The sequence below is a fragment of the Ursus arctos genome, unplaced genomic scaffold (assembly GCF_023065955.2).
Source record: "Ursus arctos isolate Adak ecotype North America unplaced genomic scaffold, UrsArc2.0 scaffold_3, whole genome shotgun sequence".
In the NCBI taxonomy this organism is placed as follows: Eukaryota; Metazoa; Chordata; class Mammalia; order Carnivora; family Ursidae; genus Ursus; species Ursus arctos.
The window spans coordinates 17,934,986-17,952,457 of NW_026622985.1; the positions used below are offsets into that span (position 1 = coordinate 17,934,986).

General features: G+C 43.1%; 1 protein-coding gene across 8 annotated transcripts in view; it reads left to right on the top strand.

The window, feature by feature from the left end:
• The first annotated feature begins 6,861 nt into the window (after positions 1 to 6,861).
• SRPK2 (SRSF protein kinase 2) overlaps positions 6,862 to 17,472 on the top strand; it is a 225,120-nt gene continuing 214,509 nt past the window's right edge. For 4 of the 8 annotated variants that reach the window (XM_057304080.1, XM_057304081.1, XM_057304082.1 and 1 more), the window contains exons 1-2: positions 6,862 to 7,003; positions 7,570 to 7,624. In XM_057304080.1, the coding sequence (XP_057160063.1) occupies positions 6,877 to 7,003; positions 7,570 to 7,624 (182 nt within the window). In that variant the 5' untranslated portion in view covers positions 6,862 to 6,876. Of the gene's footprint in view, positions 7,004 to 7,347; positions 7,480 to 7,569; positions 7,625 to 17,472 lie in introns of those variants that run through there. The other 4 variants (XM_026503903.4, XM_026503923.4, XM_057304084.1 and 1 more) reach the window with 2 other exon arrangements.

The following is a 17,472-nucleotide window of genomic DNA, read 5'->3' on the forward strand; positions in this document are numbered from 1 at the left end:
GCAACACCTCTATCTACCCAAAGTTATAAATACACATTTTTGAACAACTGATTGTGAATTATGCTAGAACAGAATTCATGTTTAACTGTGAGAAAAATCATATTGTTTATTTTTACATTAGATTTTATATTGGATTTTTATATCATAAAGTGGAGGACAAAATTCTAATACTCAGAGAGTTCATGTATTTGAGAACGAGTATTCTATCATGGCTCTATCCATGTCCAAATGCTTGAAAGAAATGGGGCTCGTGGAGTTCAGCATAGTTTATTATGGCCAGACCATTTAATTTGTTTAGATATGTGCTGGCATATTAGTTAATATTCTGAATCTCTACTAACAGAGCCCTGGGCAGATCTTTAGGGGCCTTTTTTAACTGGCTTATGTAAGTCTTATATACAGTAGGCATTTTATTTATAACACATCTATTACTAATGTTGATTTTCCCTCAATAATCTCGACTACATTCCCTTTTCTTTATTTAGTGTGAACATTGGACTGAAAATTCTCTTTCATTTCTACTGTTTAGACAATAGCCAAATGAGGGGTCTGTAAGGATTCTCGTTTGCAAATCAGAGGCACTAAAAGAAAGAAGGAATGACCCCTTGTGGTGGTTTAAAAAATACGTCCACATATTCTCTGTTCCTTTTCCCTTCAAGAAGTGGTTTCATGCCCCTCCTTTGAGCATGGGCTGGCCTTGCATCTCATGGATAGAATGTGGTGAAATGATGGATTGTGACTTCTGAGGGTAGGTCACAAAAGGCAGTGAAGTTTCTTCCTTGCTCTCTGGGGGAAGCCGGACACTCAAGCAGCCCTATGGAAAGACCCAGGTGGAAGAAGTGAGGCCTCCTCGAAAGAGCCAGTGAGGATCTGAGGCCTCCTGCTAACAGCCATGTGAGTGAGCCATCTTGGTAACAGATCTTTCAGCCTTCCTCAAGCCTCCAGATGACTGCAGCCCCAGGTGACAACTTCACACTCCAGCCAAACAGCTCCCCAAGTCCTGGACCACAGAAATCGTGAGATAATAAATGTTTGTTGTTTTAAGTTGCTAAATTTGGGAGAAATTTGTTTTTTAGCAATAGATTAGTAAGATACGTCTTGATGTGGATATACGTAAGAACAGCTAATACTTATTGAACAGTTAGCTCCTTCTCTAAGCATTTTAGGTGAAACAACTCATCGACTCCTCCCATCTATATAAGGTAGTGAATATTACTGTCCTCATTTTGCAGATCAGGAAACTGAGGTGCAGAGAAACAGAGTAACTTGCCCAAGTTACCCAGCCCAAGGTTTACCTAGTAAATGGTAAAAGTAGGATTTGAACTCTGCCAGTCTGGCTCTGCTGCTCTGTACACTCCCTTCTGGGTTAAATTGCTGCTGTACGGCACTGAGAAATATGCCGTAATAATAAGAGACGGGCTTACGCTTCATAATAGAAGGTATAAATTAGATCTACAGAAACTTTCCTAGAAATGTCAAAGCATTGGAGAGCCTTTAGAAAGGGGCTAGGTTCTCATCCACTAAAGGCCCAAAGCTGGGTTGTATGACCTCTCAGGTCTGTTTCCAATCCCGTGACATACTTCATAAACCTTCTGAGATACAGTATGATTTAATAGCTCTATTTAGAAATATTAGTGTGTAATTGGATTTACAGCATTCTGTAATTTTTTCTTATATTTAGTAAAAATTAATATGATATGTTTGCCTTGAATTCTGTAGTGCTAGGTTGGGAAAAAATGCATAAATACTGCCCTTTTCACTTCTTTTGGACTGCTACAGAGAGCAAAATATATCCAGTTCTAATACTTCTGCTTCTTAATTATAATATTCTCAGAATTAGATTTATTAGGAATAAAGAATGGTAGAATAAAATAATTAAATTTATACTCAGGGTTGTGAGTTTGAGCCCCACGTTGGGCGTAGAAGTTTAAAAAAAAAAACAACTTATACTCTCTGTTTCTTTTTGTAAATTTCCTTTAAAATGTCATTTGAAATTATGATGCATCTCAAAGAAATTTTCCATTTTTATTAAAAAAATTTTTTTTTTCAGTAGGCTCCACACCCAGTATGGGGCTTAAACGCACAACTGACCCTGAGATTAGTCACATGCTCTACCCACTGAACCAGCCACATGCCCTGAAATTTTTAACTTTTAAATTTGCAGAGACTAGGTTTATATTTTTATCATTCTTTCTGTAAGCACCTAATAGAGTATGTGTAGATTTATTGATTGATAATTAAATTGGTGTATTTTAATTCGATAAATTCAAAGCAATACACAAATATTCTAGGTGGCAAATGTAGTTCTCTCCTATTTTATAGACGTAGAAAGATTGACAAGAATACCTTAAGGTCTTTAATTGCTATCTTCTCAGTGAGACTTTTTTTTTTTTAAGATTTTATTTATTTATTTATTTATTTGAGAGAGCACAAGCAGGAGCAAAGGGAGGGATAGAAGTAGAAGGGGAGGGTCAAGCAGACGTCCCGCTCAGTGGGGAGCCCAACTCCGGCCTTGATTCCAGGACCCTGAGATCATGACCTGAGCCAAAGGCAGACGCTTAACTGACTGAGCCACTCAGGCGCCCCAAGTAAGACCTTTCTTAATCACCTCTCCAGGGGCACCTGAGTAGCTCAGTCAGTTAAGCGTCTGCCTTTGGCTCAGGTCATGATCCTGGGGTCCTGGGATTGAGTCCCACAGCGGGCTCCTTGCTTAGCGGGGAGCCTGCTTCTCCCTCTCCTGCTCCCCGTGCTTGTCCTTTCTCTCACTCTCTCTGCCAAATAAATAAATAAGAAATAAAATCTTAAAACAACAACAAAAACTCTTGGAAAAAAAAAGCCACCTCTCCAAAAGCTTGGAATTTTTTTGTTTTTCATTTTTTCTTCTTTTTATAGATGCTACTGCCATCTAGTAATCATAGTAATAATTCACATATTTATTTTGTTTATTTTCTGCTCTGGCAGTAGAATGTAAGCTCCATGAGGGAGGGAGATTTTTGTGTGCTTTGTTCACTGCTGTAGACTCAATACGTAGAATAATGCTACATTAATAGGTATTTGATAAATATTTGTTGAACAAATGAATGCAAAAGATCTAGCAGACAGATTGGGTCTGTGTCTCCCATCTAATGTTAATGGTAATTACTATGTATTGAATAGTTATTTATTTTACTTGATTATCATATTGATCTAGGAGGATTGGTATTGATATTATTACCATTTTCCAGATGTTGTAATTAAGTAACTTGTCCAAGGTTATGCAGAAATTAGTAGCAGAAATTGGTTTCAACATTAAAGTAAGTGAAAGCAGCCAGTCACAAAAGGCCACATATTGTATGATTTCATTTATATGATCTGTCCGGAATGGGCAAGTCTATGGAGACAGAAGGAGATTAGTGGTTGCCCAGGGCTTGGTCAGGGAAGGTTGGGGGGAAGGGGGAGTGACTACCAATGGGTATGGAGTTTTTTTTAGGGGTGACAAAGATATTTTAAAATTAGATTGTGGTGGTGGTTGCACAACCATATGAATGTACTAAAAACCATTGAATTTTGCACTTTAAGTGGGTGAATTGTACGGTATGTGAATTAAATCACAATAAAGCTCTTAAAAATAATAAAAGACACTGGTTTCAAACTAACATTTCTTTGGCTTTAAAGCTTCTAATCACCTTCCAGAAGGAGCTAAGACTGGACACATGCTGGTTTTGAGACCAGATCAAGGAAAGTACAAGCTTTCCTGAAACATCTTGTGCCAGAAAGTTAAGAGGTACTCAAAAACCTATTGGGACATGTCCGGAGGACACTACAACTTGGAAGGGTCTTTTCTGGTCAAATATGGAACAATTCAAGATCAAAAATCAAAATGACAGTAATTACTGTCAATATTGATACCAAAAACAAAGGCAAAACACAAGCTGAAAACAGAGAACCAAGGAATGGTGAGAAATGAAAGTTCTTCGTTACATAAAAATGTCACCTGAATGGTACAGATGGAACAGATGGAATGATAAGATTATAGTGTCATTATTCTACCACCACTATAGTAATAATTGGATCAGGCAAGCATCATCAAGATATGCTAACCCACAGAGTGAAAGAATCTTGGGGAAGGATACTCACCGAGTTTCAAAGTATTACCCCACAGGATTTTTTGTTTCTTTAAAATTGAGGTGAGATTCACATCACATTCAGTTAATAATTTTAGAGTGCACAATTCAGTGGCATTTATACATTCACAACATTGTGCCACGACCACCTCTTTCTGGCTCCAAAATGTTCTCACCCCTACAAAATAAGATTTTGTAACCATTAAGCTGTCGCTCCTCATTTCCTCTCACCCCCAGCCACTGGCCACCACCATTCTGCCTTCTGTGGATTCGCTTACTCGCGATGTTTCGTATAAATGGAATCATATTACAAAACAGACCTCTTGTGTCTGGCTTCTTTCTTGTGTCTGGCGTAATATTTTGAGGTTCATCCATACTGTAGTATGTATCATTCTTTTTCATTCTTTTCTTCTTTTTCTTCATTCTTTTTTATGGGCTGAAAAATATTTCATTGTATGTGCATACCGCAATTTGCTTATCCATTCATGTGTTGATGGATATTTGGGTTGTTTCTAACCTTTTGGCTACTGTGATTAGTACCGCTATGTACATTTGTGTACAAGGATTGGAGTATCTGTTGGCAATTATTTTGGATATATACCCAGGGGCGGAATTGCTGATAATTCTGTGTTTAGGTTTTTGAGGAACTATGGGACTGTTTTCCACAATGATTGCACCATTTTATATTTCCGCCAGCCATGTACAACGATTTCAATATCTCTATATCCTTATTAACACCTATTTTCCATTTATTTATTTATTTTTAAAGATATATTTGAGAGAGTGAGCGAGTCGGGGGAGGGGCAGAGAATCTCAAGCAGGCTCCCCACTCAGAGCAGAGCCCATGGGGCTCAATGTGGGGCTCAGTGTGTGGCTTGATGGGGGGCTTGATGTCAGGACCCATGAGTTCATGATCTAAGCCAAAACCAAGAGTCTGATGCTTAACCGACTGAGCTACCCAGACACCCCTTATTTTCCATTTAAAAAAAAGGAATATAGTCATCCTAGTAGGTGTGAAAGGGTATATCATTGTGTGTGAGTGTGTTTTAAGATTTTTTTTTATTTGAGAGGGAGAGCAAGAGAGCACAGAGGGAGAGTGAGAGGGAGAAGCGCAACTCCCTGCAGAGCAGAGCCTGATGCAGGGCTCGATTCCAGGACTCTAAGATCATGACATGAGCCAAAGGCAGACCCTTAACCGACTGAGCCACCCAGGTGCCCCTCATAGTGTTTTTGCTTTGCATTTCTCTAATGATGTTGAGCGTCTTTTCATGTACTTGTTGGCCATTTGTATATCTTTGCAGAAACGTATATTCAAGTCCTTTACCCATTTTTCACATAGACTACTTTTTTAAATGGAAAAGAAAAAAGCTAGCTTTACCATAGAAAAATGATTAAATGTAACATCACGAATAATGGAACAAACTGACATCATTTCCCTTCTGTTGCAACATACTGAGATGGACACAATATCATCCATACAGTGTACCTGACAAAATTATTTAACTTGAATCTAACAGGGAACAGACAAATACAAACCGGGGAACATCCTGCAGAACAGAATTGGGTTCTTCAAAAGAAGTCAATGTTATAAAAGAAAAACAACAACAACAGAAGGGATTATTCTAGACTAAAGGAGTGTAAAAAGACATGGCAATTAAATGTAATGCATGATTCTTGATTGTATCCTGGATTGGAAAAAAGTCATTTAAAATGGATATTTTGTAAATTTGAATATGGCCTCTGTATATTACAGATAATATTATATTAATATTAAATTTTCTTGGAATGATAATGGAATTCTGATTATGTAGAATATCTTTGTTCTTAGATACTTATCGAAATGTTAAGGGTAAAGGGTAACAATGCAAAAACTTCAATGATTCAGCAAAAACAAAACAAAGAAAGTTCATATGCATACATACACACAAGTAAAGCAAATGTGATGAAATGTTAAAAATTGCTGAATATGGGTTAATATGGGTGTTATATTTTTCTCTTAACTTTCCTGTAGGGTTAATATTTTTGAAAATAAAAGTTGAGAAAGTACTTAACTATAGAAAACCAACTGATGGTTACCAGAGGGGAGGTGGGTGGGGATGGCTGAAGCAGGTGATGGGGATTAAGGAGTGCACTCCAACCAGGTGATTAAAATAAAAATTAAAAAAAAAATGTTGAGAAAGTAAGAAGTTCATCAAGTCTAAACAGCACTTGCAGATCTTTGGGTTTAGCATCTTCAGAATAAGACTGCTCTGATGAGTTAAGAATACAGTTGTACGACCAATGAGAGTAAATGGTCAAGGTGGATATCTTTCCAAAACATAATTATTTAAACAATCAAAGGAACACTGCAGGTATCATTTTGTCCCATTTTCAGCTTGAGTCCCGTCTTTATTAGGTAGCATGGTAGGTGGAAAGGGTTTGACGTCAGCTAGGCCTAAATTTGAATTATCGTGGGGCAAACTGTCAACTTCTTTAGGACTCAGTTTCCTCATTGTAAGGTGTAGACAATGACTACTTGGTGGGATTGTTGTGTTAAATTGTTATGCACTTGGTGTTTACTGAGCTGGGCTTTGATTCAGGTGCGAAAACTTCATCGTACTTTCCATACCATTTGCATCTTTTCCCTTATTGAACTCAAACAATCCTGTGGGGTAGGTAAAGGGGAGAGATGAGAGGACTTCTCCAAGGTCACACAGCTGGTGAAGGACCCAGGTTTCCCCGCTCTTGGTCCTGTGCCCTTTCCACACCCGCCGGAGAGGAGGAAGCGGCGCTCATGGGGATGCAAGGATGTAGAGGAGCAAAGGGGGAGAAGAGGCCGCGTGAAGAGAGGTGGTGTGAGACCCGCGGAGGCGCGGGCCAAGGAAGGGCACATGGAGAGGCGGGTGGCGCGATCGGCCGGGGTGCGTAGGGGAGAGGCTGTGACTGGAGAGGGAGGGTCGCGCGGGCCGGGTGCCCGAGAGAGGCGGGAGGCCTGGGCCGGCCATGGGGGCGCAAGAGGCTGAGGCCCCAGCCGCCGGCTGGGCGGAGGACGCCGTGGGCGGCAGTGGCGGTGGACGCGGGGAGGCACTTCTGCACAGGTGGGGCAGGTGGGTGGGTGCGGGGCACGCGGGAGGGCTCGGCGCGGGGGTCCGGACCCCACCGGGCGGGTGGGGGCGGGGCGGGGGCGGGGCCGGCCGGGGGCGGGTCTCGCTGGGCCCCCCGCGGGAGCGGCGGCTGCGGCGGCGGCGCAGGCGCGGTTCCCGCCTCCTCCCGGCTGGCGGAGCGAGTGGAGGCTGCAGCCCAGCTCGGCTCGGCTCGGCTCCCGCGTCGCCGCTGCCGCCGCCGCCGCGAAGCCCCCCGCCCCCCTTCCGCCGCGTCGGGATGAGCTCCCGGAAAGGTGAGTGGCCCGCGGCGTCCCCTCCTCCCCGCCACGAGGCCCCGCAGGCCGGCCGGCCCGACCGTTAATGTGTGTCTTCTCTTTCCCTAGTGCTGGCCATTCAGGCCCGAAAGCGGAGGCCGAAAAGAGAGAAACATCCGAAAAAGTGAGTCCACGCCGCGCTAGCCCCGGGGTCCATGCCCCCGCCAGGTCGAGGGCAGCCCGCGACCACGCAGGGGAAAGTTGCCCGGATCCCCGGGGCCGGCGGTCTGATCCCCCGGGACGCCGGTGCTCGCCTCCTGCGCGCCCCGGCGGGCGGCCCGGGGGGAGGGGCGGGCGGGGGAGGGGCGCGTGCGAGCCCGCGACCGGCCCGCAGAGCATCCCCGGACCCCCGGGCCCGGGGCGGCCACGACCGTGGTGGTGGTGGGGGGCGGCCGGGCGCAGAGACGCCGGGCGTGCGCACCCTCCCTGCGCGCCGCGCTGGCCCGGGGGTCGCGGGCCTTTCCCGGGAGGGGCACTGGCGTCCGCCGCCCCGGCCCCGCCGCGTGCGGGTGTGAGGCTGCTGTGTGGCTCGCACCTGGGCACTGGGGCCCAAGAGGAAGAGGAGCCGAGTGTGCCAGAAAGTGAGTGTGTGTGTGTGTGTGTGGCCTTCTCTTCCTCCCCGGCCCCCGCCTCTCGGCCTTTTCTGCTGAAAACCCGAGCTGGTTGTCAAGTGGTTTGCCTCGGGCGTGTTCCTGGCGCGAGTTCAGCGCCGAGACCTGTGCGTTTCGGGGCTCGGGTTTTTATTCGAAACTTTCTGCTCGGGCCGAGCGTCACTTTGCTGCGCGGCGGCTGCGCCCGGGTCGCGGGGCTGCGCGGGACCGGTGGGCGTGTGCGCGGGCGGTCCCCGGCGCGGCTCCCCAGCCCTCATTGTGCCGGGGAGTTGATGAATAGGGTGGTGATATTTAAAACGTGCCAGCCGCCGGCCACCTCCAGCCTGGCCGCGGACCGGAGTGGGAGCGGCCGGCGCCCGAGAAGCCTTTCCTGGAGAGCTGCTCCGAGACCGCAGAGCGCCGCCGCGTCGCTCCTTCTCTCTTAATCTTAAAAAACCAACTAGCGTTCAACGTCTTTACTCCTAGATTTGTGGCTTCACTCTTCCTTTTGAGCAAGAGACACTCTGTGGTATTTTTGGTCTTACAGGGAACGGCAGTCCATGATCATCTTCAAAATCACGAAGCATTTCTTATTTTGTTTCCTTCGGGGGACTACCCTGCAGCATTCCCAGGCTTTTCCCCTTCCTGTCCGCCTGGGTCTCTGCCTGGTGAATTTCATGCTCTGTGAAAAACTGCCTGAGGCGTTACTAACGTGCTGGTGTATCTTGACAGGATTTTTGTTCACTAAGATGGACTATAACTTGAAAGTATTTTCGGGGTCTCTCAAAATGTGCATCTCGATATAAATATTACAGTGACGGAAAAATGCTTATTAAGGACTTGAGGAACTGGTGGGTAAAAATCTGATACTGGATTCTTAAGACGTTAAAACGGAATGGATATGGCACTTTGAGGTCCTTTACAAAATTAATGCTGGCTTTCAAGTCAGGGCCTTAAATTTGGGATTTCCTTTGAACATTGGGAGATTAAGCCCACGAGTAAGGAGAACTGTAACGTTTAGGATCTTCAGTATTGGGTTTTAAAAACAACTTTAAGTTCAAAGCATTTATTTTCACATAGTACATTATGTTTAGAAATGTAAAAAGGAATTGAAAAACATGTCCTCAGTTTTGGGAATGGTTTGTGTGTGTGTGCGCGCGCGCACATACGTATGTATAATATGTACGTGTGTATGTGAAATGTAGACATACGTGTAGAAAAGCACTTTTAGTTAACTAAGTCAACACGTGTTTCATATTTCGGGGTATGACTTTCCTAATGGCCAACAGCCTTTTTTGGTGTGCTGCAGTTTGGATTTAAGTGGTATGTTTTAAAGAATTAGCGTATATCCACAATATCCAGTTTTTACTTTCACAGATTAACCTTCAAGATTCTTCCATTGTCTGCTGTATTTATGTGATAAGATTTGAGGGAAAAGCCCTCAGGCAGTGGCTAAGTAAATTGGTTGGTCTGCAAGGTAATTAAGAAGAGGAGACCAGCCTAATTACATAACATAAAAGCAGTGCCATTTTTTGCTTAATTCTTTGAATTAAAACATTATTTTAAAGGAGCGCTGGTTATGATTTATTCATGTATTCAACAAGTATCTGCATGGCTTTCCTGGGAGATGATGATAGAGCTTTGAACAAGACAAAGCTCCTCATGAATGTTACATTCTGTGGGTTTTAGGGAAGAACCCCAAAGAAGACAACAAATCAGGATGGCAATTTCAGGTAGTGCTATGAGGTGGGGACAACATTTGGATAGGGTGCCTTAAGCAATAGTGATAGGTGACATTTGAACACTGGGCCAGGCATCGTGCTGATAGCTTTACTGCCTTTTATCCCTTGTGACAACACTAAGGTAGGCACTGTGGTTAATCACCAGTTTACAGATGGGCAAGCAGCATGCCCGGCTGCAAAGTTGAATATAGGCAGCCTGGAACTAGAGTCCACACTCAGCTCTCTGCGGAGGTGACATCTGAACAGAAACTAAAAGGAGGAGGAGGAGATGGGAGTGTGGCAGAGGACTTGGGGAGGAAAGGGCTAGGAATGTTGGAGGACCCCAAAGGTCAGGGTGACTGGAGTGCTTTGGGAGAAGATGGTGCCAGGGGAGGATGGGAGTTGGGTAGGGCCCTGCCCTGTAAGCCATCCAGACGCTTACCAATGGGCATGACGGGAATGACGGTTCCTGTGGAGAATGGAATGTCAGGAGGAGGGGAGAAGTAGAAGCTGGGAGCTGGCCTTCTGTCTGTGAGGGAGACCCTGGTAACTTGGTTCAGGGTGCAAGCCGTGGTGCCAGAGAGAAGTGGTGGAAGGGACTTCAGGAGATGGCTGGTTTGAGGAGAAGTCCTCATTTTTATAGTCAGCCCTGACAGAGGTGATAATCACACAGTTAGCTGCGTTTGGACCAGAATTCAGGTCTCCTGATGCCCATTGTTTTTGCTTTTTGATTAATTCTCCAGAGGAAGAAAAGGAGTAATTGGTTTAATTTTAAACTGTATAGATGTAATGACTGGCAAACCTAAATTATGTGACAGCATGGGCCTGGCTTGATGTAATGTGATCTACTTTTGTCATTATCTACTTGTGTACGCAAGCTGGCTCTTCATTCATTTTCATTCAGTGAGCTTTTGTGAATTGAGCCAGGTCCTGTAGGTTACTTTTTAAGAACGCTGGAATTTGTAGTTGTCAGGAATAGCATTAAGATTTCTCTACTTAGCTGAGTCAAAATTTCAGTCTTGTCAGATTGTTCCGGTGAGTTTAGTTTGCTAATTATTAATTGAGCTGCTTTGTGAGTAACAGGCAGCAGGGAAGGACTACAGTGTCAATTCAATCATGAAATCTCCAGAATTAGCTAAATCAGGTGCACCTGGGTGGCTTAGCCCTTAAGCATCTATGCCTTCGGTTCAGGTTGGGACCGAGCCCACATCGGGCTCTCTGCTCGGCGGGAAGCCTGCTTCTCCCTCTCACACTCCCCTTGCTTGTGTTCCCTCTCTTGCTGTCCTTCTCTGTCAAATAAATAAAATATTAAAAAAAAATTAGCTAAATCATATGGCTGGGGACAGTTGCTTTGGGGCATGAATGAATGTATGTATAAAATTTTTTAGGGATCTTTATTTTTTTAATGTGTGTAACTTTTTCGTTAAGGCGTAATGCACGTACTGTAAGATTATCTTTTAAAGTGTATAATTTGCTAGTTTTTAGTATATTCACAACGTTGTGGAACCATCACAATGATTATTCCAGAACATTTGCATCCTCCCCCCCCCAGAATAAACCCCATACTTATTTAGCAGGCATGCCTCATTTTTCCTTGCTCCTAATTTATTTTCTGTCTCTACGAACTTAACTATTCAGAGTATTTCATATAAATCGTATTATACAATATGTCAGCCCTGTGTCTGATTTCTTTCATTTAGCATAATGCTTTCAAGCCTAATACATGTTGAGGCATGTATTAGTACTTTGTACTTCTACAGTGCCAAATAATGTTGCAATGTATTGATACGCCATGTTTTATTTATCCATTCATCCATTGATGGACATTCAGGTTCCTTCCACTTTTTGACTATAAATTATTATAATAAAATTATTTTTTAAAATATTTATAATAGAGCTTGTAAGCAGAGAGAGGGGGAGAGGGAGAGGGAGAGAATCTCAAGCAGACTCTGTGCTGAGCATGAAGCCCCCTGCAGGGCTTGATCTGAATCTGAAATCACAACCTGAGCCAAAACCAAGAGTTGGACCCCCAACCGACTGTGCGCCCCAGGTGCCCCCAACTCTTTTTTTTTTTTTGTAATTAAAACTTCATTTTGAAATCCTGTGACTCACAAGAACTTGCAAAAATGGGTACTGAGTTCCCTGTGTACCCTTTATCTAGCTTCCTCCAGTGGTGATGTCTCACATAACCATAGAACTTTGTCAAAACCAGGAACTGACATTGCCACCACAATGCTATTAACTGAAATAAGATTTCACTGGCTTTTACTTACACTTTCTGTGTGTCATTCCCTCAGACGGATCACTCGTGTAGAGTAGCGTAGTCATGACCAGAGTTAGGATGCAGAACTGCTTCATCACCACAGAGAAACTTTCTCTTGTTACCCTTTCAGAGTCAGACCCTGCCTTCAGCCCTGACCCCTGGCAAACACTGATCTGTTCTCCATCACTGATTTCGCCACGTTGAGACTGTTACAGAAGCAGAGTTATACAGTATGTAACTGTTGGAGAGTCTCTTTTTTCACCTGGCGCAGTGCCCTTGAGATCATCCATGCTGGTGGGTGTATCAGCAGCTCATTCATTTTTGCTGCTTCATAGTTTCTCATGGTGTGAACGTACCAGTTTGTCCATTGACCTGTTGAAGGACGTTTGGATAGTTTCTAGTTTTTGATTCTTACAGATAAAGCTGCTGAACATTTGTGTACAGGTTTTTATGTGAACACGTTTCCATTTCTGTAGGGTAAATACCCAAGAGAATGATTGCTGGAGGACTTACGTTTATACTTTGACTTTCTAGCAAGGTAGCAACTTGGTTTCTTGATGTGTGTCTTTCTCTCTGTGTGTCTCTTGTTTCCTCTGTACAGTGTCTGTGATCTGTGTGTATGCTGTTGGTGATGGGGTTTTGTGCTGGATCCTTTGGGCTTTTAACTTTCTGTTGGTGGGTGGATCCCGTGGGTTATTGCTTCTCTCTGCTCTGTGGTCTAGGTTCTGACTGCTACAGAAAATGACAGGCATGGGATTGGTGGCATTGGGTCAGTAAATCACAGGCGAGACAATTTAGGAATGCTGTCGTGGAAGCTGATATCTTTATTGGGTAATCCTCAACCCTTTCCTGTATTATAATCTCAGGTTCACAAACCCATGACCTTGGAATACCTCCCTTGGAAGGTAATCACTTATTTTTTACTTCTTGGTTTGTTACACATTGTTTACTCAGCAAATATTTTTGCTTACCATAAAACAGTATAACAAACACATATGAAGCAGATTCCTAGTGGTAGGCAGTGTTGTATGCTAGGAAGATGAACGTAAATAAAGCCCAGTTCTAACTGGCAAGGAGGAGAGAGGTCTCTGTCTCACGGTGAGTAGATCATTGTGGGACAGTGTGCTCAGCACTGTGATTTAGGTGCAATGGCGCTTTGATTGGTAAGGGAAGGCTTTAGGAAGAGACCTTGTTTAATTTTAGCACTACTGTTACTCTAAGGAAATAGCTTTTTTTTTTTTTTTATGATTAGAAATAATATGGTCTTGGTGGAAAATTCAGACAGTACCTAACAATTTAAAGAAATAAACATCAGTTGTAGGTCCACCAGTTATTTTGGTATATTATCCTTTTACTTGTGCATATTTTTTTCTCCAGCTTTATTGAGATATGATTGCCATATAACATGCAAATTTAAGGTGTACAACATGATGATTTAGTGCATGTGAAATTGTGAAATGATTGCCACAGTAAGGTTAGTTAACACCTCCATCCTCTTACATAATTACCTTTTTTTTTTCCCCTTCCTGGTGATAACAGTTAAGCTCTACTCTCTTAACAACTTCCAGGTATATGATATAGTACTGTTAATTATAGTCTGCTTGTGCATTTTTTGTTAGTTTTTTAAAAAGTTGAGTTATAGCGTGTATATATATATATGTGTGTGTGTGTGTATAGTAAAGTGCACTAATTCTAAGTGTACAGTTTGATGATTTTTACATGTATTCTTACCCTTATAACCACCACCCAGATCAAGGTACAGACCCTTTCAATATTGACTCATAAGGCTGGTTCCTCAAGCCTCTGCCCAGTCTATACCCTGCCACCCAGAGGTAACCATTGTGCTCCTGTCATTATTGATTACCCACCTGTTCTTGAACTTCATATGGATGCACTCTTGTGTCCGGCTTCTGTGAGGCTTGTCCATGTTGTTGCACGTACCAGCGCTTCACTGTTAACCGCTCTGTACTAGTCCATTGAGTGAATATACCACAATTTACTTATCTATTCTGTTGATGAGTATTTCTTCTTCAGTTTTTGGTCATTATGTATAAAGCATTCTGAATAGTTCTGCATAATGAATAAAGCATTATGAGTAAACGTTCGTTTTTAAAGAAGTGCTTACTACCATACAGTTTGTAACTGATAGTAGTATTTTTTAAGATTTATTTATTTAGTTGGGAGAGAGAGAGAGTGAGCTGGGGGAGCAGAGGGAGAGAGGGAAAATCTTTAAGCAGATTCCCTGCTGAGTGTGGAGCCTCATGAGGAGGGGTGGTGGTGGGGGCTCGATCCCCCGACCCTGAGATCCTGACCTGACCTGAAACCAAGAGGTGGACGGTCAACTGCCTGAGCCAGGCAGCCGTAGACCTTCTTGAACATGCCTTTTGTGGACGTTTGCATTTACTTCTCTTGGAGATGAGCCCTAGCAGTGGGATTGCCAGCTTACAGAATAGGTATATGCTTAGTGTTAGTAGTAGGGCAAAGGTATCTCCCCCCCAGCTTTATTATGAAATAGTTTTGATTGCACTGCTTTACTCTCAAACCAGCAGTGTATGATAGTTTTGGTTGCTTTACATCTTTGCCACACTTGATAGAGTCTTTCTTTTTAATTTTGGCTATTCTGGGTTTATATTGACACCTCACTTTGGTACTGTTTTGCATTTTTCCGAGTGATGGTGTTGAACAACTCTTCCTATGTTTATCGATCATTTGAATTTCCTATTTTGTGAAGTGCTTGTTTTGTCTTTTGCCCTTTTAAAAAAATATTGGGTGTAAGTCTTTTTTTCTTGTAGGAAATGATGACACTTTTATTGAGATATAATTTACATACCATAAAATTCATCTGCTGGAAGTGTACAATTGAGTAGTGTACTTTTAGTAGATTCAGAGTTAGGTTAAACTGATTCTTAAAGAGCCAATAATAGTTTGCCAAGTAGGGAAGAGGGGGCAGGGTGAGGGCCTTTCAGGCAGAAGCAGCATTGCGGCTGGGATAAACATGTGGAGGTGTAGCTGGCCTGCTTGGATTTCTGGAATGTCAAGCAGGTAGGAGAGGCTGGGGTGCAGGGTGTGGTGACCAATGAGTGGAGCTCATCTGTCTGAGGAGGTTGACAAGGGACTGGGGAGCTGTGAAGAGGCACAGGTTGACATTTTTAGAAAGATTACTCTAGCTTCTGTGTGGAGAATGCCTTAGAGGCCAGGAGATCTATTAGGAAGCTATTGGAGGAGGCTTCAGGAGACCGATGGGCATTAAGGAAGCAATAGAATTCTTTGAATTTAGTGTCCAATTTAATGTGGGAGGTGGGTGGGAGGGGTCTAGGATGAATCCCAAGTTTCTGAATTAGCAAAATTTATGGATGGTGTTGTCATTCCTCAAGATAGGGAATGCAGAACCAGTTTGGGAAAAGCTGATGATGGCTCTGGTTAGGCTCTTAGAGGTTAGGGATACTAGTCCGTGTTGGCAGCTAGAGCACTGGGAAGAGCTGTGGTTAGGAGATGTGAATTGGGAGTTGTTAGGAGTAGCTGTTGGTGGCCACTGGTTGAAGGTGCTGAGTGTGAACAGAAGAAAGCCACAGGTAGGGTTGGTAAAGGAGGAGCCAGAGAGGAGAACCAGGAGAAAGGTGATTCGCGGAGACCAGAGTCACAGTCTGCAAAAAAGTTCGAGATGAGCCACAATCTTGGCCTTTGATTTTGGCAGTTAGGGAGACATTAGAGACCAGTACTTTTAGACCAGTGGATTTGCATGAGTGAATGAGATGACAAGATGTCAGAGTCTTTTTTTTTTTTTTTTTTTTTTAAGATTACTCCTTGGGACATCTGGGTGGTGCAGTTAAGTCAAGCGCCGGACTTGGTTTTGGCTCAGGTTGTGATCTAAGGGTCTTGAGATTGAGCCCGCCTCAGGCTCCTAGCTCAGTTCAGAGTTTGCTGAGACTCTCTCTCCTTCTTCTGCTCCCCCCCCCTTCAAATAAATAGATAAATCTTAAAAAAAAATTACTCCTTGCGTAAACTGACTTTGTATAAAGGAGAAAAGGTAGAGGGGTCGTTCTTGAGAAGTGGGTCTCCCCCTCCGCCCCCTACCCCCACCCCCTGTAAGCAGATGATAAAGAGTCAATAGAAAGGGAGGGGTTGAAAATACTGGCAAGGGGGATTTTGGAGCAGAAACCCTGAGTTGACAGGAAGGGGGTTTGCTTTGGACATGAGGACTGTGAGTTTCCCTGAGATGAGGAAGGCTGTAGGTTGCATGTTTTTAAAAAACATGTTCCCAGACCTTGCTGGAATGTTAAATAAAACATTATATAGGTACCGTATTATCTTTGGAAAATTAAAAAAAAAAACTGGAATGGAGTAACATCTGGCCCCTAGGGTTTGGACCTGTGGTAGGTGCAGGAAAGGCTGGCTGTTAATAGGCTTCTGGTGTTAATGCTGTCCTATTTTTTTCTCAGTGACGTATCCAGCTGTCCCGACTGTGTTGCATTTCCACATATTGAGTGTGTTCACTTCTCTGGCTGCTGTAGTTCCATGTTGTTTTAATTGCTATAGTTTCAGATACATCTTACAGTTTTTTGGTGGGCCAGAAGTTCTCCTCCATCTCCCATATACACCTTGTTACTCTTGTTTTCAGAATTTTTTGGGCAATTCTTGCATATTTATTCATTAAGATCATATTTCTTTTTTTTTTTTTTTTAAAGATTTTATTTATTTATGTGACAGAGAGACAGCCAGTGAGAGAGGAAACACAGCAGGGGAGTGAGAGAGGAAGAAGCAGGCTCCCAGCGGAGGAGCCCGATGTGGGACTCGATCCCGGAACGCCGGGATCACGCCCTGAGCCAAAGGCAGACGCTTTAACGACTGCGCTACCCAGGCGCCCCTAAGATCATATTTCTAAGTCCCTCCCCCAGTTTGCTTTTGCTGTTTGGTTTGAGGTAATTGAATTTGTAGATTAATTTAGGGAGACCTGACAAGTCTTGAATTAGAAACACATTTTAAAAAGTGACTTTATTTTATTTTTGATTTATTTTTATTTTTTTTTAAAGTAAGCTTTGTGCCCAATGTGGCACTTGAACTCACATCCCGAGGTCAGGAGTCACACGCTCTACCGGCGCCCCTAAAAAAATGACCTTAAAAATATGTACCATATCTGGAAGCTATAGAAGTATATAAAGAAGAAAACAAAAATGGCTCATTGTTACCATCCAGCAGGATATGCACAGATAGGATTTTGTTAATATTTTGATATAATTCCTTCTAGGCTTTTTTTCCATTCTTGTGTTTTTTTTTTAAATTTACTTAATCATTGCATATATGATTTTGTATTCTGCTTTCCTTATTTAACATTTTGTCATGAACATCTTCAACATCCTTAAAAACTTTTTATAACCAATTATTGACTCAGTAACATTAT